Below are 21,341 nucleotides of genomic sequence, written 5' to 3'. Positions count from 1 at the left end.
AAATTCAACGCGCTTCAGGCGTGGCCTCATCTGGCTTCAGACAGATTCATAAGATTCCAGTCGGACAATATCACGACTTTAGCATATATCAATCATCAGGGGTGGAAACAAAGAGTTCTCTAGCGATGATAGAGGTTACCAAAATAATTTGATGGGCAGAGACTCACTCTTGCCATCTATCAGCAATCTATATCCCAGGAGAACTGGGAAGCGGATTTTCTAAGTCATCAGACTTTTCATCCGGGGGAGTGGGAACTCCATCCGGTGGTGTTTGCACAATTGATTCAGCAATGGGGCACACCAGAATTGGATCTGATGGCGTCTCGTCAGAATGCCAAACTTCCAGTTACGGGTCCTGGTCAAGGGATCCTCAGGCAGTACTGATAGATGCTCTAGCAGTACCCTGGTCGTTCAACCTGGCTTATGTGTTTCCACCATTTCCTCTCCTTCCTCGTTTGATTGCCAGAATCAAACAGGAGAGAGCTTCAGTGATTTTGATAGCACCTGCGTGGCCACGCAGGACTTGGTATGCAGACCTGGTGGACATGTCATCTCTTCCACCATGGACTCTTCCACTGAGACAGGACCTTCTGATTCAAGGTCCGTTCCAGCATCCAAATCTAGTTTCTCTGCGGCTGACTGCTTGGAGATTGAACGCTTGATTTTATCCAAGCGGGGTTTCTCTGAGTCGGTCATAGATACCTTGATTCAGGCTCGAAAGCCTGTCACTAGGAAAATGTATTATAAGATATGGTGTAAATATCTTTATTGGTGCGAATCCAAAGGCTACTCATGGAGTAAGATCAGGATTCCTAGGATTTTGTCCTTTTTCCAAGAAGGATTGGAGAAGGGGCTATCAGCTAGTTCCTTAAAGGGACAGATATCTGCCTTATCAATTCTACTGCACAAGCGTCTGGCAGATGTTCCAGACGTTCAGTCGTTCTGTCAGGCTTTAGTTAGAATCAAGCCTGTGTTTAAACCTGTTCCTCCGCCATGGAGTTTGAATTTAGTTCTTCAAGGGGTTCCGTTTGTACCTCTGCATTCCATAGATATTAAGCTTCTATCTTGGAAAGTTCTGTTTTTAGTTGCTATATCTTCGGCTCGAAGAGTTTCTGAATTATTTGCATTGCAATGCGACTCGCCTTATCTTGTTTTCCATGCTGATAAGGTGGTTTTGTGTACCAAACCTGGATTCCTTCCTAAGGTTGTTACTAATAGGAATATCAATCAGGAAATTGTTGTTCCTTCTCTGTGTCCTAATCCTTCCTCTAAGAAGGAGCGTCTGTTGCACAATTTGTACGTGGTTCGTGCTTTTGAAGTTTTACTTGCAAGCAACCAAAGATTTCCGTCAAACATCTTCTTTGTTTGTTGTCTATTCTGGAAAACATAGAGGTCAAAAAGCTACGGCTACCTCTCTTTCTTTTTGGCTGAAAAGCATCATCCGTTTGGCATACGAGACTGCTGGACAGCAGCCTCCTGAAAGGACTACAGCTCTACTAGAGCGGTGGCTTCCACATGGGCTTTTAAAAATTATGCTTCTGTTGAACAGATTTGTAAGGCTGCGACTTGGTCTTCGCTTCATACCTTTTCCAAATTTTCCAAATTTGATACTTTTGCTTCTTCGGATGCTATTTTTGGGAGAAAAGTTCTTCAAGCAGTGGTGCCTTCTGTTTAACCATCTGTCTTGTCCCTCCCGTTCATCCGTGTACTGTAGCTTTGGTATTGTATCCCAAAAGTAAAGGGTGAATCCGTGGAGTCGTCGTACCTTATAGAAAAAAAGTAAATTTATGCTTACCTGATAAATTAATTGCTTCTATGATACGACGAGTCCACGGCCCGCCCTGTCATTTTAAGACAGATTATATTTTTTTATGTTAAACTTCAGTCACCTCTGCCCCTTGTAGTTTCTCCTTTTTTCTTCCTGTACCTTCGGTTGAATGACTGGGGGGTAGAGGGAAGGGAGGAGCTATATGGACAGCTCTGCTGTGGTGCTCTTTGCCACTTCCTGTTAGCAGGAGGATAATATCCCACAAGTAAAGGATGAATCCGTGGACTCGTCGTACCATAGAAGAAATTAATTTATCAGGTAAGCATAAATTAACTTTTTTTGTTTGTTCCTGATAGAGCGCTTCTCTTTCTGTAAGCGTTTGCATTATGACCCTGGGGAATTCTCTCTCTCTAAGGGTGATGAGGGAAACCAGACATGCACTCCTTGCCTATTGTGCTTAGAGGGATATGGCTGCATCTTGTTGAAGAGTCTCACAGAAGGCTGAAATGATCGTCTGGGGTTGCCGTGTTTCTTGTTCAGAGGAGGATTGCCTGGTATTTTGGGGCTGGACTGACCTTACTAGGCAGGATGAGACTGCTATACTTCAGGAAAATTCTCCTCTGTGAAAAGCACAATTGGGCTAAAAGAGGCTGCTCCTAGGTGGTAACTACTGGAGGTTTTAATGGGATATTAAACACTAAATAAATTATTTACCTGAGAATGTTATTTTATTCTACAGTGTTATGTTTATTTTAGTTATATTGATTGTTTAAATACTGAAACAAATTGTGTAAAATTTTAGTATCCAAAAAGTGATGGACACTGCCATATTGTAATCTAAGTTTCATTCTTTGGACAAATTACGAACAGTTATAAAAGAGTCACTAGTGTGTGTAACCAATGACTGTGTGGATAATTGCAGTAGGCCTGGAGTATGCACCATTTTAATTGGGAGGCCCACAATTTTCAGAATTAAATTACAGGAAAAGGGACAATTTGCATTTTTTTTTAATTATGCATACTTAAAAACATTTTATATCACAGTCTCAAAGTGGTTAATTCCCTTTTTAAAGGGACATTAATTATACACCTTCAATTTGTGCAAAAATTGGCTTTGTCTCATTATTCCTAGAGAAGCCAAAAAGCAAAATCTGTAACCCAGGCTTTCAAAATAGCTATATGCAAACATTTGATAACTCCATAAGGTACAATGCACTATTTGGAACATAATAAAGGGGGGACAAATTACAGTACACAGTCCCTTTAAGGTATTCATTAATTGCCTTTTAGAGATCAAGATATTCCAACCTGTTTTTGAGTGAGACGAGTGCTGATGAAATGATTTTTCACAAGAAATGATGAAATCCTGACCAGTTTGAGCACACCATTTTAGATTATTGCAGTTTTCCATTAAAAAAATAGACCAATCAATGCTGTAGCAAAATAAAATACAGATATGAACACATTTAGTAGTTTCATCTTGTGGGTAACTGTGTTACTTATTGGATCACCATAAACTACAGTCAGTGTTATATTTCTTACTCTCTTTTTCTAGGACGTTATTGAAGGAAGATTATGGATTCTTCAGGCCTATCAATATATGGCCTCCGTTTGTCCTGATTGGTGTTTACGCTACCTCCTTATCTGCCTCTATGAGCACTCTCATTGGAGCTTCTCGTATCCTGCATGCTCTTGCAAAGGACGATCTCTTTGGTAAGCTGGGGACACATTTTAAGACGAGGTCCAAATAACCCCCTATTTAATTTTGAAATGCACTTTCATATTTTGAAATGCACAGTAGGAGATTTAAAACATTTTTGCAATATGCATGAGTTTACAGAAATGCATTGTGTGTCTTTGCAGGGACCGCAATAACTGTGGAACAAAAGAACCAAAATCCATGTAGTAGTGTTAAAAAAAAAAAAAATCCAAATTTTAATTAATTTTTTAAAACAAACCGAGCCTTTTTTTTTAATTTATTTTTTTACAAAACCTACTCATATATACATCTGCGTTTTTAGCAAAAGGCTTTGTCGATATGGAATAAGATTGCAGTCGAAAAGGCAAGTGTGTGTGATTCTTTCATTGTACATACAAATCTAAATTTACAAATACAATTATATATTTTTTGAAATACATTTTTTTTTTTTTTTAACAAATCTTTTATTACAAATACTTGTAACAAATTATTAAAACGTATAATTGGAAGTATTTTGTTTTTTGACAGTACAATCTTATCTTTTTGGAAGTACATTTTTCTTTTTTTGAAATAAAATAATTTTTTTCTTTTGGAAATACTATTACACTGTCAAAAACAAATGCTAGTTCCCATTTTGCTTATGGACTTTTGATGTCACAAGAGTCTGTTTTTCTTTCAATTAAATTTGGAGAAATGGCTGACAATATCAATATTCATTTAGTACATTATTGTAGAAAAGGCAGGATAAGAACTTTAGGCATATTAAAACATGTATGGTATATGACCACACTAAAAAAATTATATTATGGAAGAAGACCACATGCTACAGACATTTTACCTGCTACAATGAAAATTGTAATTAAAACATCTAAATCTATATTCCTCTGTATATTGTTGTATGATGCAAATGAGAATAATCACTTTAGGCAAGTTAAACCAATGTAATCTATTACATGATAAATCCTAAAAGGTTATCTGAGATGTGCTAGGTTTGTTAGTCATTTCTCTACATTTCCAGGCAAACTGCTAAACTGACTTGCTGTGACATCCCAAGTCCTATAGCAAAATAGGAACTAGCATTTATTTTTGACAGTGTTTTGACCCAAAAAACAAAGTGTACTTCCAAACATGTGTTTTCAAAAATGAAAAGTGTACTTCCAAAAAAAGCAATTGTATTTGTTATTAAAGGAATACTTTAGTCGAAATTAGACTTTCATGATTCAGATAGAGCAGGCAATTTTATGCAACTTTCTAATTTACTCCTATTATCAATTTTTCTTCGTTCTCTTGGTATCTTTATTTGAATGTAATCTTATGAGCCGGCCCATTTTTGGTTCAGAACCTGGGTAGCGCTTGCTGATTGGTGACTACATTTAGACACCAATTAGAAAGCGCTACCCAGAAAAATAGGCCAGCTCCTATGCAGGTTTACATTCTTGCTTTTCAAATAAAGATACCAAGAGAACGAAGAAAAAATGATAATAGGAGTAACCTAGAAAGTTACTTAAAATTGCATGCTCTATCTGAATCATGAAGGTTTAATTTTGACTAGACTATTCCTTTAAAGATTTGTATTTTACTAAAAAATTGTATGTCCAAAACAAATTTGTATTTTGTAAATTTAGATTTCTCTTGCAAGGTGTATCCAGTCCACGGATTCATCCTTTACTTGTGGAATATTCTCATTCCCTACAGGAAGTGGCAAAGAGAGCACACAGCAGAACTGTCCATATAGCTCCCCCTCTAGCTCCACCCCCCAGTCATTCTCTTTGCCGGCTCTAAGCACTAGGGTCTCTCTACGGAAGGGTAAAGTGAATGTGGTGTTAGATTTGTAGTTTTATATCTTCAATCAAGAGTTTGTTATTTTTAAATGGTACTGGTTTGTACTATTTACTCTCTAGCAGAAAAGGGATGAAGAATTCTGCTGAGAGGAAAATGATTTTAGCATGTTGTAACTAAAATCCACTGCTGTTCCCACACAGGACCGAGGAGTACCAGAAAACTTCAGTTGGGGGGAACAGTTTGCAGGCTTGACTGCAATGAGGTATGTTCAGTCATTTATTTCTAGACAAGACTGAGATAATGCTAGAAGACTGACAAGATCCCCATGTGGGGAGGGTAAGCTATGTTCTGAGACTTACTATAGAATTGAATGCTTACATTACAGGGCTAAATAGGCTGGTTTACACTAAGGCAGGGCAATCGATTATTTATTAAGAAATACTCGTTGGAGACACCTTTTTAAGCACTTTGGAGTGTTTTACTGGGGTTATTATCCACATGGCATAAATTTAGTCACTTAGAAGTGATTTTTGTAGGCCTCACAACTCTGGAGTGGGAGGGGCCTAATTTTGCACCTCAGATGCGCACGTAGAAATAAGAGACTGTTTCATGCTGCTTCACATGGAGGGTCCAGCTGCTGATTGAGGGCCTAGTAGAAGCTTTATTTCCCCAAAACTGATCCCTAAGGGCAGGCAGGGCCACAGCAGTAAGCTGTGGCAAGGTGCTGTAGTTTATTAACCGGTTGTTGGCTTTAGGCTGCTCCGGTTTGGGCATTAAGGGGTTAATCGTTCTGAAACTTGCTGTGCAATCATATTAAAGCCTTAGGTACATACTGTGAAAATTTCAAAAGGATTGGTGCATTTTTCACTGTTTTGTAAAATTGTGTGTTCTTTTTATTTCTTAAGGCACAGTAACGTTTTTTCAAATTGTGTTTTTTATTTGATTAAAGTGTTTTCCAAGCCTGCTTGTGTATGCTACTAGTCTGTTAAACATGTCTGACACTAAGGAAAATCCTTGTTCAATGTGTTTAGAAGCCATGGAGGAAACCCCTCTCAGAATGTGTCCCAATTGCACTAATATGTCTATACACTTTAAAGATCATATTGTTGCACTTAAAAGTGTGGCCCTAGATGATTCTCAGACTGAAGGTAATGAGGATAGTCCGCCTACCTTTCCCCATGTGTCACAACCAGTTACGCCCGCTCAAGCGATGCCTAGTACTTCTAGTGCATCTGCCCCTATTACATTGCAACAACTAGCGACAGTCATGGATAATTCCCTTGCGGCCTTTCTATCCAAACTGCCAGTTTTTCCTGCAAAGCGAGATAGCTCTGTTTTAAGAACAGATTATGAGCAGTCTGAAGCTTTGGTAGCCCTATTTGATGTACCCTCACAACACTCCGAAGTGGGGGTGAGGGATTTGATGTCTGAGGGAGAAATTTCCGACTCAGGAAAGGTTTCTCATCAGGCAGAGTCAGATTCATTAGCGTTTAAATTTAAACTGGAACACCTCCGCGTATTGCTCAGGGAGGTATTAGCCACTCTGGATGATTGTGACCCAATGGTGGTCCCAGAGAAATTGTGTAAAATAGACAAGTACCTAGAGGTCCCTGTATACACTGATGCGTTTCCGATCCCTAAAAGGGTTGCGGATATTGTTACTAGGGAGTGGGACAGACCAGGTGTCCCTTTTGTCCCGTCCCCCCTATTTTTAAGAAAATGTTCCCCATAACTGACCCCAGGCGGGACTCGTGGCAGACGGTCCCTAAGGTAGAGGGGGCTGTTTCTTCACTTGCTAAGCGCACAACCATACCAATTGAAGACAGTTGTGTTTTTAAAGATCCTATGGATAAAAAATTAGGTTTACTTAAGAAAATTTTTGTTCAACAAGGTTTCCTTCTCCAACCTATTGCCTGCATTATTCCTGTAACTACTGCAGCAGCTTTCTGGTTTGAGGCACTGGAGGAGTCGCTCCAGATGGAGACCTTTAGGAGCTTCAGGAGCGGTCCGGCTTCAGCCTCTACAGCTGCAAAGCAAGAGGGTAATGCTTCACAACCCAAGGCAACCTGGAAGCCTTACCAGGGCTGGAACAAGGGTAAACAGGCCAAAAAGCCTGCAGCTGCTACCAAGACAGCATGAATGGGTAGCCCCCGATCTGGGACCGGATCTAGTAGGGGGCAGACTCTCTCTCTTCGCTCAGGCCTGGGCAAGAGATGTTCACGATCCCTGGGCCTTAGAGATTGTATCCCAGGGATATCTTCTAGAATTCAAGGACTCCCCTCCAAGGGGAAGGTTCCACATTTCTCGTCTGTCTACAGACCAGACAAAGAAAGAGGCGATCTTACGCTGTGTAGAAGATCTACATACGATGGGAGTGATATACCCAGTTCCAATTGCAGAACAAGGTCTGGGTTTTTACTCAAACCTGTTTGTGGTTCCCAAAAGAGAAGGAACTTTCAGACCAATCCTGGATCTAAAAATTCTAAACAAATTCCTCCATTCAAGATGGAGACCATTCGGACAATCTTACCTATGATCCAGGAAGGTCAATATATGACTACCGTGGATCTAAAGGATGCGTACCTGCATATCCCTATCCACAAAGATCATCATCAGTTCCTCAGGTTAGCTTTTCTAGACAAGCATTACCAGTTCGTGGCTCTTCCATTCGGTTTAGCCACTACTCCCAGAATTTTCACAAAGGTGCTATGGTCCCTTCTGGCGGTTCTAAGACCGCGGGGCATAGCAGTGGCGCCTTATTTGGACGACATCTTAATTCAGGCGCCGTCTTTTCACAGAGCCAAGGCTCACACGGAGATTGTATTGGCCTTTCTGAGGTCTCACGGGTGGAAGGTGAACGTCAAAAAGAGTTCTCTGTCCCCACTCAAAAGGGTTCCCTTCCTAGGAATACTAATAGATTCAGTAGAAATGAAAATATTTCTGACGGAGGTCAGAAAGTTGAAACTTTTAACTACTTGCCGAGTTCTTCATTCCATTCCTTGGCCATCTGTAGCTCAGTGCATGGAGGCAATCGGATTAATGGTAGCGGCAATGGACATAGTCCCTTTTGCTCGGATACACCTCAGACCACTGCAACTATGCATGCTCAAACAGTGGAATGGGGATTATGCAGATTTGTCTCCTCAAATACAGTTGGACCAGGAAACCAGAGTTTCTCTTCTCTGGTGGTTGTCTCAGGATCACCTGTCTCAGGGAATATGTTTCCGCAGGCCAGAGTGGGTCATTGTAATGACCGACGCCAGTCTGTTAGGCTGGGGTGCGGTCTGGGACTCCCTGAAAGCTCAGGGCTTATGGTCTCGGGAAGAAACGCTTCTCCCGATAAACATCCTGGAACTGAGGGCGATATTCAACGCTCTTCAGGCATGGCCTCAACTAGCTGCGGCCAAATTCGTCAGATTTCAGTCGGACAACATCACGACTGTAGCTTACGTCAATCATCAGGGGGGGAACAAAGAGTTCCCTAGCGATGACGGAAGTAACTAAGATAATCAGTTGGGCGGAGGATCACTCCTGCCATCTCTCAGCAATTCACATCCCAGGAGTAGACAACTGGGAGGTGGATTTTCTAAGTCGTCAGACTTTTTACCCGGGGGAGTGGGAACTCCACCCGGAGGTATTTGCCCAGCTGACTCAGCTATGGGGCACTCCAGAATTGGATCTGATGGCGTCCCGTCAGAACGCCAAACTTCCTCTCTATGGGTCCAGGTCCCGGGACCCCAAGGCGGTATTGATAGATGCTCTAGCAGCGCCTTGGTCCTTCAATCTGGCTTATGTTTTTCCACCGTTTCCTCTCTTCCCGCGTCTGGTCGCCAGAATCAAGCAGGAGAAGGCTTCGGTGATTCTAATAGCGCCTGCATGGCCACGCAGGACTTGGTATGCAGACCTAGTGGACATGTCATCTGTCCCACCATGGACACTGCCAATGAGGCAGGATCTTTTAATACAGGGTCCGTTCAAGCATCCAAATCTAGTTTCTCTACGTCTGACTTCTTGGAGATTGAACGCTTAATTCTATCAAAGCGTGGGTTCTCGGAGTCAGTTATAGATACTCTGATTCAGGCTAGAAAGCCTGTCACCAGGAAATCTACCATAAGATATGGCGGAAATATCTTTGTTGGTGTGAATCCAAGGGTTACTCATGGAGTAAGATTAGGATTCCCAGGATATTGTCCTTTCTCCAAGAAGGATTGGAGAAAGGTTTGTCAGCTAGTTCCTTAAAAGGACAAATATCCGCTCTGTCTATCCTTTTACACAAGCGTCTGGCAGAGGTACCAGATGTTCATGCGTTTGCTCAGGCTTTAGTCAGAATCAAGCCTGTCTATAAACCTGTGGCTCCGCCATGGAGTCTAAATCCTAGTTCTTTCAGTTCTTCAAGGGGTTCCGTTTGAACCTTTACATTCCATAGATATTAAGTTGTTATCTTGGAAAGTTTTGTTTTTAGTAGCTATCTCTTCTGCTCGAAGTGTTTCAGAATTATCTGCCTTACAGTGTGATTCACCTTACCTGGTGTTCCACACAGATAAGGTAGTTTTGCGTACCAAGCCTGGTTTTCTTCCTAAAGTTGTTTCTAACAAGAATATTAGCCAGGAAATAGTTGTTCCTTCTCTGTGTCCTAATCCTCCTTCGAAGAAGGAACGTCTGTTACACAATCTTGATGCAGTTCGTGCTTTAAAGTTCTATTTACAAGCAACTAAGGATTTCAGACAAACATCTTCCTTGTTTGTTATCTATTCTGGTAAGAGGAGAGGTCAGAAAGCGACTGCTACCTCTTTCCTTTTGGCTGAAAAGCATCATCCGTTTGGCCTATGAGACTGCTGGCCAGCAGCCTCCTGAAAGAATTACTGCTCATTCTACCAGAGCAGTGGCTTCCACATGGGCTTTCAAGAATGAGGCTTCTGTTGAACAGATTTGTAAGGCAGCGACTTGGTCTTCACTGCATACTTTTGCCAAATTTTACAAATTCGATACTTTTGCTTCTTCGGAGGCTATTTTTGGGAGAAAGGTTTTGCAAGCAGTGGTGCCTTCCGTTTAAGGTACCTGTCTTGTTCCCTCCCTTCATCCGTGTCCTAAAGCTTTGGTATTGGTATCCCACAAGTAAAGGATGAATCCGTGGACTGGATACACTTTGCAAGAGAAAACAGAATTTATGCTTACCTGATAAATTACTTTCTCTTGCGGTTTATCCAGTCCACGGCCCGCCCTGGCATTTAAGTCAGGTAAAATTTTTTTTTATTTAAACTACAGTCACCACTGCACCCTATGGTTTCTCCTTTTTCTTCCTAACCTTGGTCGAATGACTGGGGGGTGGAGCTAGAGGGGGAGCTATATGGACAGCTCTGCTGTGTGCTCTCTTTGCCACTTCCTGTAGGGAATGAGAATATCCCACAAGTAAAGGATGAATCCGTGGACTGGATACACCGCAAGAGAAAGTAATTTATCAGGTAAGCATAAATTCTGTTTTTGTATTCGTATGTCAAAATTTATGTACAATGATAATCACACACACACTTGCCTTTTTACAGCAATCCATAGTCCACAGTGAAACAATGGTAAACCTATATCTCATCATTTGCATCTTGTCTAGACTATGCAAACCAAGTGATATCTCAGTGATGTGTTGTGTGAGCTAACGAGCACTTAGATTATGCACAAGAATCTGTATGTGCACAATGTTTAGCTGTGTACTAAGCAAGTCATGTGCACAGTTAGAGATATCACAAAGCCCATGCATATTAGAACAATTCTAGTCATATTCAAAATAAAAACTTAATCGATTGAACTTCAGTTGTATTTTATTTATTATTTGTTTATTTTACTTTTATATGACTGCTTTAGAGAAAAAAAATTGTACTGCAGGATATTTTAGCACTACTGACAATGCAAATATGTGTGTTGAACCCCACAAGGAACTGATGGTCCTGAATAGAAATTTCTGGTCGCCCAATCGGCACGCAGCTTCTCACATAGCTGGGTTGTGCGACTACTGTTACTGATTGGCTCACTGGCCATGTCTGCTCTGGACCAGTAGTTGTTCTCTGTGGCTAAATACATAGGCTTGCAGCATCATTAGTGCTAAAATTACATACTGTAACAAATTAGTGCATGTAACTAGAATGGCATGTAACTAGAATGGCCCTTAAGTCTTATTCACAATCAATTAGCTTTTATAGTTGCTATATTTAAAAAAAAAAAAAAAAAAGCCACAGCCATTAAAAATAGAAGATGGAGAAAAAAGCAATATGTCTATGTATTTTATTGGCTAATTGTAGTAATTAAAATACCACTATAGGTGTAGTCAGCTATATAAAACTAATTGTATGGTTGTAGATAATTGGCGTTGCAAGTTGTGAAAAAAAGACTGGTTTGGGTTCAGTATTGGAAGTTGTCATATAAAAGAAAAAAAAAGCCTAGCTTCACTTGGTCTAGTTTCACTTAGTATACCGATCCATTTTGTATTTAACATTATTATAAGGTTTAGAAAAGGGCTTGGTAAAAGCAAAATGTAATTGAATTGTAAGGAGCCTGCCCCACGGTTTAGAAAGCAAGGGATAAAATACAGGTCATAGGGTTGAAGAAAAATCAAATATCTATATAATGTGTGTGTGTGTATGTATGTATGTATGTATGTATATCGGTATATGTGTGTGTATGTATATATGTGTATATATATATATATATATATATATATATATATATATATATATATAGTGTATATGTATGTATAAGCATATACTGACAAGTTAAATATCAACATAGAATCCATATGAATAAAGATGGGAAATTAGGTATGTTGATATTTAACTTTGTCAGTATATGCTTTGTGTATTATTTACCATATATTTCTCCTGTCTGTAATCTTTTACTGACACTATGGGCTCGATTTATCAAGCCCCTACGGCTGCAAGTTCTCACAAGAACTTCCTCGCCGTGATTTATCAAGCAGCGGTCACCAGACCGCTGCTTTCCTAAGCTCTTCGCCACCTCTAAGGTGGCGAAATTCAATCTCCTCGGTCGAGTCCGACTGAGGATATTGAAAGCTCCTGACTGCGCGTGATTGGCTATGCGCGGGCAGGGGGCGGGATTGCACGTGAGCGCAAAATTGCGCTCGTGTGCAATGTTGATTACCTGCGGGTAATTTCGATTTACCATTTGGGTGCAACTTCTTTTAGCCCAGTAATGCTGTTCACAGTAGTAGTAGTAGATCAGTCTGATCCCGCCTATTGCGGTCAGTCCAGTGCCGAAATACCAGGCAATTCCTCTCTGAACAAGGAACACAGCAACCCCAGACGATCGTTTCGGCCTTCATTGGGCCTCGTCAGTGAGGTGTAGCAGTATTCCTCTAAGCACACTGAGCAAGGAGTCCACGTCTGGTTGCCCCTTTTTCCCATAGGGAGACTAAATACACACAGAGAGAAGTGCACTCACAGGAACGAACAACCAGCTCAATACCATTGTTGGCCTGTTCTATGGCGATTTTACCATCTGGGTGCAACGATCGTCTTATACAAGTAATGTGTCCCTTTACCCTATGTTGAAAACCTGAGTTGTCATAGAACTCATCACCTATTAGCATATTTGTTCAAACAGAGCAGTGTGTGCATTTAAAGTTCCCATCTTTATATCTCTGTGCTGTAAGCCAATTTGTATTATTGGATCTAAAATGACTATGAACCAACATGTCCTTTACATTTGGGGCTCTCCTTGGGGTCATTAGTGGTGTGCTACCTACAAATTTGGCAATTGTTGGGTCAACCAATAATATGTGCCATCACGCCATCTGTCATTACATGTGCTGATGAATCTTGTACAAGAATTGTTTATCTTATCTTCACTGCCATATAGCAAGGCAATACAACAGTAAGTTAATGGTCAGAGGATCGGCAGCAGGGTTACATCTCTTAATCCACGTATATAATTATTCTTACAAGAGGGGGTTTAGTGCATGTGTGTGTATGTGTATATATATATATATATATATATATATATATATATATATATATATAAAAAATCATTCTTTGTTACAGATAGTAATCAATATGTCACATTAACACCCATCATTATAGCAATTTTATTGGCAAAATGGTATTACAAGGTATGCACCGTTGCCAATAAAATTGCTATAATGATGGGTGTTAATGTGTATGTCTCACTCTCCAATTAAGTGCCAATTTATTTAGTGAACATTATGTTGTGTTTCCAATTTGCTGCACTGCTATTCCTCTGGTCACATTACAAATTGGCATGTGTATATATATATATATTTATATTTGCTGTATATCATGATGTATATTTAGATTACTGCTATGCTTTTATAATTGCTATGTCATTTCTCCCCTATACTTTCTTTTTTCTTTCTTTTTTTCTCTGTTCTAGCAGCAAGTTATGTCCATGACTTTGTCTTGTAATTTTGTATTTTTTAATGTTATATGTTCAATAAGATTGAGGTGGATGTTCTGGGATAGATTGGGTACATTGCAACTGATACTAATTAACTTGTATTTGGGTGTGTATGTATTTCTTTCATGTAATTAGCAAGAGTCCATGAGCTAGTGACGTATGGGATATACATTCCTACCAGGAGGGGCAAAGTTTCCCAAACCTTAAAATGCCTATAAATACACCCCTCACCACACCCACAATTCAGTTTTACAAACTTTGCCTCCTATGGAGGTGGTGAAGTAAGTTTGTGCTAGATTCTACGTTGATATGCGCTCCGCAGCAGGTTGGAGCCCGGTTTTCCTCTCAGCGTGCAGTGAATGTCAGAGGGATGTGAGGAGAGTATTGCCTGTTTGAATTCAATGATCTCCTGCTACGGGGTCTATTTCATAGGTTCTCTGTTATCGGTCGTAGAGATTCATCTCTTACCTCCCTTTTCAGATCGACGATATACTCTTATAAATATACCATTACCTCTGCTGATTTTCGTTTCAGTACTGGTTTGGCTTTCTACAAACATGTAGATGAGTGTCCTGGGGTAAGTAAGTTTTATTTTCTGTGACACTCTAAGCTATGGTTGGGCACTTTTTTAATAAAGTTCTAAATATATGTATTCAAACATTTATTTGCCTTGACTCAGAATGTTCAACATTCCTTATTTTCAGACAGTCAGTTTCATATTTGGGATAATGCATTTGAATCAAATATTTTTCTTACCTTAAAGATTTGACTTTTTTCCCTGTGGGCTGTTAGGCTCGCGGGGGCTGAAAATGCTTCATTTTATTGCGTCATTCTTGGCGCGGACTTTTTTGGCGCAAAAAATCTTTTCTGTTTCCGGCGTCATACATGTCGTTCTTTTGCGCCAAAAAATGTCGGCGTTCCGGACGTGGCGTCATTTTTGGCGCCAAAAGCATTTAGGCGCCAAATAATGTGGGCGTCTTATTTGGCGCTAAAAATTATGGGCGTCGCTTTTGTCTCCTTCATTATTTAAGTCTCATTATTTATTGCTTCTGGTTGCTAGAAGCTTGTTCACTGGCATTTTTTCCCATTTCTGAAACTGTCATTTAAGGAATTTGATCAATTTTGCTTTATATGTTGTTTTTTCTCTTACATATTGCAAGATGTCTCACGTTGCATCTGAGTCAGAAGATACTTCAGGAAAATCGCTGTCTGGTGCTGGAACTACCAAAGCTAAGTGTATCTGCTGTAAACTTTTGGTAGCTATTCCTCCAGCTGTTGTTTGTATTAATTGTCATGACAAACTTGTTAATGCAGATAATATTTCCTTTAGTAATGTACCATTACCTGTTGCAGTTCCATCAACATCTAATGTTCAGAATGTTCCTGATAACATAAGCGATTTTGTTTCTGAATCCATCAAGAAGGCTATGTCTGTTATTCCTCCTTCTAGTAAACATAAAAAATATTTTAAAACTTCTCTTTATACAGATGAATTTTTAAATGAACATCATCATTCTGATTCTAATGACTCTTCTGGTTCAGAGGATTCTGTCTCAGAGATTGATGCTGATAAATCTTCATATTTATTTAAAATGGAATTTATTCGTTCTTTACTTAAAGAAGTACTAATTGCTTTAGAAATTGAGGATTCTGGTCCTCTTGATACTAAATCTAAACGTTTAGATAAGGTCTTTAAATCTCCTGTGGTTATTCCAGAAGTTTTTCCTGTTCCTGGTGCTATTTCTGAAGTAATTTCCAGAGAATGGAATAATTTGGGTAATTCATTTACTCCTTCTAAACGTTTTAAGCAATTATATCCTGTGCCGTCTGACAGATTAGAATTTTGGGACAAAATCCCTAAAGTTGATGGGGCTATTTCTACCCTTGCTAAACGTACTACTATTCCTACGTCAGATGGTACTTCGTTTAAGGATCCTTTAGATAGGAAAATTGAATCCTTTCTAAGAAAAGCTTATCTGTGTTCAGGTAATCTTCTTAGACCTGCTATATCATTGGCTGATGTTGCTGCAGCTTCAACTTTTTGGTTGGAAACTTTAGCGCAACAAGTAACAGATCATGATTCTCATAATATTATTATTCTTCTTCAACATGCTAATAATTTTATCTGTGATGCCATTTTTGATATTATCAGAGTTGATGTCAGGTTTATGTCTCTAGCTATTTTAACTAGAAGAGCTTTATGGCTTAAAACTTGGAATGCTGATATGGCTTCTAAATCAACTCTACTTTCCATTTCTTTCCAGGGAAACAAATTATTTGGTTCTCAGTTGGATTCTATTATCTCAACTGTTACTGGTGGGAAAGGAACTTTTTTACCACAGGATAAAAAATCTAAGGGTAAAAACAGGGCTAATAATCGTTTTCGTTCCTTTCGTTTCAACAAAGAACAAAAGCCTGATCCTTCATCCTCAGGAGCAGTTTCAGTTTGGAAACCATCTCCAGTCTGGAATAAATCCAAGCCTTCTAGAAAAGCAAAGCCAGCTTCTAAGTCCACATGAAGGTGCGGCCCTCATTCTAGCTCTGCTGGTAGGGGGCAGGTTACGTTTTTTCAAAGAAATTTGGATCAATTCTGTTCACAATCTTTGGATTCAGAACATTGTTTCAGAAGGGTACAGAATTGGTTTCAAGATAAGACCTCCTGCAAAGAGATTTTTTCTTTCCCGTGTCCCAGTAAATCCAGTGAAAGCTCAAGCATTTCTGAAATGTGTTTCAGATCTAGAGTTGGCTGGAGTAATTATGCCAGTTCCAGTTCTGGAACAGGGGATGGGGTTTTATTCAAATCTCTTCATTGTACCAAAGAAGGAGAATTCCTTCAGACCAGTTCTGGATCTAAAAATATTGAATCGTTATGTAAGGATACCAACGTTCAAAATGGTAACTGTAAGGACTATCTTGCCTTTTGTTCAGCAAAGGCATTATATGTCCACAATAGATTTACAGGATGCATATCTGCATATTCCGATTCATCCAGATCATTATCAGTTCCTGAGATTCTCTTTTCTGGACAAGCATTACCAGTTTGTGGCTCTGCCGTTTGGCCTAGCTACAGCTCCAAGAATTTTTACAAAGGTTCTCGGTGCCCTTCTGTCTGTAATCAGAGAACAGGGTATTGTGGTATTTCCTTATTTGGACGATATCTTGGTACTTGCTCAGTCTTTACATTTAGCAGAATCTCATACGAATCGACTTGTGTTGTTTCTTCAAGATCATGGTTGGAGGATCAATTTACTAAAAAGTTAATTGATTCCTCAGACAAGGGTAACCTTTCTGGGTTTCCAGATAGATTCAGTGTCCATGACTCTGTCTTTGACAGACAAGAGACGTCTAAAATTGATTTCAGCTTGTCGAAACCTTCAGTCACAATCATTCCCTTCGGTAGCCTTATGCATGGAAATTCTAGGTCTTATGACTGCTGCATCGGACGCGATCCCCTTTGCTCGTTTTCACATGCGACCTCTTCAGCTCTGTATGCTGAATCAATGGTGCAGGGATTACACAAAGATATCTCAATTAATATCTTTAAAACCGATTGTACGACACTCTCTTACGTGGTGGACAGATCACCATCGTTTAATTCAAGGGGCTTCTTTTGTTCTTCCGACCTGGACTGTAATTTCAACAGATGCAAGTCTCACAGGTTGGGGAGCTGTGTGGGGATCTCTGACGGCACAAGGAGTTTGGGAATCTCAGGAGGTGAGATTACCGATCAATATTTTCGAACTCCGTGCAATTTTCAGAGCTCTTCAGTCTTGGCCTCTTCTGAAGAGAGAATCGTTCATTTGTTTTCAGACAGACAATGTCACAACTGTGGCATACATCAATCATCAAGGAGGGACTCACAGTCCTCTGGCTATGAAAGAAGTATCTCGAATTCTGGTTTGGGCGGAATCCAGCTCCTGTCTAATCTCTGCGGTTCATATCCCAGGTATAGACAATTGGGAAGCGGATTATCTCAGTCGCCAAACGTTGCATCCGGGCGAATGGTCTCTTCACCCAGAGGTGTTTCTTCAGATTGTTCAAATGTGGGAGCCTCCAGAAATAGATCTGATGGCGTCTCATCTAAACAAGAAACTTCCCAGGTATCTGTCCAGATCCCGGGATCCTCAGGCGGAAGCAGTGGATGCATTATCACTTCCTTGGAAGTATCATCCTGCCTATATCTTTCCGCCTCTAGTTCTTCTTCCAAGAGTAATCTCCAAGATTCTGAAGGAATGCTCGTTTGTTCTGCTGGTAGCTCCGGCATGGCCTCACAGGTTTTGGTATGCGGATCTTGTCCGAATGGCCTCTTGCCATCCGTGGACTCTTCCGCTAAGACCAGACCTTCTGTCGCAAGGTCCTTTTTTTCCATCAGGATCTCAAATCCTTAAATTTAAAGGTATGGAGATTGAACGCTTGATTCTTGGTCAAAGAGGTTTCTCTGACTCTGTGATTAATACTATGTTACAGGCTCGTAAATCTGTATCCAGAGAGATATATTATAGAGTCTGGAAGACTTATATTTCTTGGTGTCTTTCTCATCATTTTTCTTGGCTTTCTTTTAGAATTCCGAGAATTTTACAGTTTCTTCAGGATGGTTTAGATTAAGGTTTATCCGCAAGTTCTTTGAAAGGACAAATCTCTGCTCTTTCTGTTCTTTTTCACAGAAAGATTGCTAATCTTCCTGATATTCATTGTTTTGTACAAGCTTTGGTTCGTATAAAACCTGTCATTAAGTCAATTTCTCCTTCTTGGAGTTTGAATTTGGTTCTGGGGGCTCTTCAAGCTCCTCCGTTTGAACCTATGCATTCATTGGACATTAAATTACTTTCTTGGAAAGTTTTGTTCCTTTTGGCGATCTCTTCTGCCAGAAGAGTCTCTGAATTATCTGCTCTTTCTTGTGAGTCTCCTTTTCTGATTTTTCATCAGGATAAGGCGGTGTTGCGAACTTCTTTTGAATTTTTACCTAAGGTTGTGAATTCCAACAACATTAGTAGAGAAATTGTGGTTCCTTCATTATGTCCTAATCCTAAGAATTCTAAGGAGAAATCGTTGCATTCTTTGGATGTTGTTAGAGCTTTGAAATATTATGTTGAAGCTACTAAGTCTTTCCGAAAGACTTCTAGTCTATTTGTTATCTTTTCCGGTTCTAGAAAAGGCCAGAAAGCTTCTGCCATTTCTTTGGCATCTTGGTTGAAATCTTTAATTCATCATGCCTATGTCGAGTCGGGTAAAACTCCGCCTCAAAGGATTACAGCTCATTCTACTAGGTCAGTTTCTACTTCCTGGGCGTTTAGGAATGAAGCTTCGGTTGATCAGATTTGCAAAGCAGCAACTTGGTCCTCTTTGCATACTTTTACTAAATTCTACCATTTTGATGTATTTTCTTCTTCTGAAGCAGTTTTTGGTAGAAAAGTACTTCAGGCAGCGGTTTCAGTTTGAATCTTCTGTTTATGTTTTTCATTAAACTTTATTTTGGGTGTGGATTATTTTCAGCAGGAATTGGCTGTCTTTATTTTATCCCTCCCTCTCTAGTGACTCTTGCATGGAAAGATCCACATCTTGGGTAGTCATTATCCCATACGTCACTAGCTCATGGACTCTTGCTAATTACATGAAAGAAAACATAATTTATGTAAGAACTTACCTGATAAATTCATTTCTTTCATATTAGCAAGAGTCCATGAGGCCCGCCCTTTTTTGTGGTGTTTATGATTTTTTTGTATAAAGCACAATTATTCCAATTCCTTATTTTATATGCTTTCGCACTTTTTTCTTATCACCCCACTTCTTGGCTATTCGTTAAACTGAATTGTGGGTGTGGTGAGGGGTGTATTTATAGGCATTTTAAGGTTTGGGAAACTTTGCCCCTCCTGGTAGGAATGTATATCCCATACGTCACTAGCTCATGGACTCTTGCTAATATGAAAGAAATGAATTTATCAGGTAAGTTCTTACATAAATTATGTTTTTGGTGTAAACAGTGTATGGTTGCCTTGACAACCACTTTTGGCGCAATTTCTGTTCACTGGGGGAGGGTCTTAGAGGGTATAATAAATGTTTGCTTGTCACATTTTATTGTTGGTCTGATGAAGCGAGTGCTGTCTTCATACATACATATATATATATATATATATATATATATATATATATATATATATATATATATATATATATATATATATATATATATATATATATATATATATATATATATATATATATAAAAATATACACACACACACACACACATCAGGTCTTGTGCCAAAGAACATTTCTTTCAAAAGGTGGTGAGTCTATGAGCCGTTACACCTGGGATTCAACTCCTGGCCACTAGGAGGAGGCAAAGATTCCCAAAACTCCAAGAACACTTAATCTCTCGCACCTTACTGGTATGCTAGTCTTATCTTTGCCTCCACAGGGTTCCTCAGACCGATATCAGACCTATTTTTCTCCTCAGAGAGCTGCTACTGAGAGACAGAAGGGAGACTGGAGTATTTTATAGTGACACTATTACTTCCAGTTGGGATATAGTCACAAGCCTGCCGCATGTGTCGCTGAAACTTGTCCCTTAGCTGCCTCCTGTTGGGTCGTGGATACACTCCACACTTAAATCCTTTGTTTTATTGTGCCCACAGGCTATTGGCAGGTACATTTGTTATGTTATATCATAGCTAGGGGACATTATTGGTACAGACATTTACCACATACACACTAGACTTCATTATGCATTCTGTCTAGATGTCATGTGGAATCTATACGGGGCAATAGGATGTTTTTGTGAGACTTGCTCACTAATTCAGTTTTTATTTTTATTTAAGCTTACATATTGTTTCTATGCACCTAAATAAATTAGTTTTTCACTTTACCCCTTTTATACAGTGCTATTATTGGGCGCTCCCTGGATATGTTGGCACTTACCTGGCTCTATTGTGCAGTTGAAATTCCCCTCCATGCTAGCGAGTCAGGATAGCACGCTGTTTCAATCTATACTCTTTGCAGCGCACAGCTTATTGATATGGCAGTGTGGTATTTGCTTTCCTGTCAAGCGAAACTCCTGCCTCTTTGTTCAGCTCTGCGCTACTAATGTGGCTTTCAAAGCTGCTACTGTAAGTCTTCTATTATACTATTCATATGCGGAGGGGTTAAAACTTCTGTTTCATTTCAAGAGCCAGGTTATATATTACAAATGTTATTATAAATTAATTTAGTATGTATTCCACTAAGAGGGTGAGAGTAAAAACAGTCAGAACTGTCAAAAGTCCCCGAATGCTTATTCTATTGTGTCTCCTACAATATATGTATTCATTTTTGTCTCTATGGTATTATATGTGTCTAGTTTCATTCTTAAAGGGATATGAAACCCAAAAAATTTGTGATTCAGACAGAACATACCATTTTAAAAGTTTCCAGTATAAAATTTGCTTAAAGGGACACTGAACCCAATTTTTTTTCTTTCATAATTCAGATAGAGCAATTTTAAGCAACTTTCTAATTTACTCCTATTATCAATTTTTCCTCGTTTGCATGCTATCTTTATTTGAAAAAGGCATCTAAGGTTTTTTTTGGTTCAGACCTCTGGACAGCACTTTTTTATTGGTGGATGAATTTATTCACCAATCAGCGAGGACAACCCAGGTTGTTCACCAAAAATGGTCCGGCATCTAAACTTACATT

At 39.5% G+C, this 21,341-nt stretch overlaps 1 protein-coding gene across 1 annotated transcript in view; it reads left to right on the top strand.

Annotated features, from left to right (window-relative positions):
* SLC12A9 (solute carrier family 12 member 9) overlaps positions 1–21,341 on the top strand; it is a 196,311-nt gene that overhangs the window by 67,923 nt on the left and 107,047 nt on the right. Inside the window, exon 8 of the mRNA XM_053718368.1 lies at positions 3,324–3,481. Coding sequence (XP_053574343.1) covers positions 3,324–3,481 — 158 coding nt within the window. The remainder of the gene's footprint in view (positions 1–3,323; positions 3,482–21,341) is intronic.

Source organism: Bombina bombina, chromosome 6 (genome assembly GCF_027579735.1).
Source record: "Bombina bombina isolate aBomBom1 chromosome 6, aBomBom1.pri, whole genome shotgun sequence".
NCBI classification, from domain to species: domain Eukaryota; kingdom Metazoa; phylum Chordata; class Amphibia; order Anura; family Bombinatoridae; genus Bombina; species Bombina bombina.
Note: the sequence above shows the minus strand (reverse complement) of the source record. Positions and strands in the feature narration are given on the sequence as shown.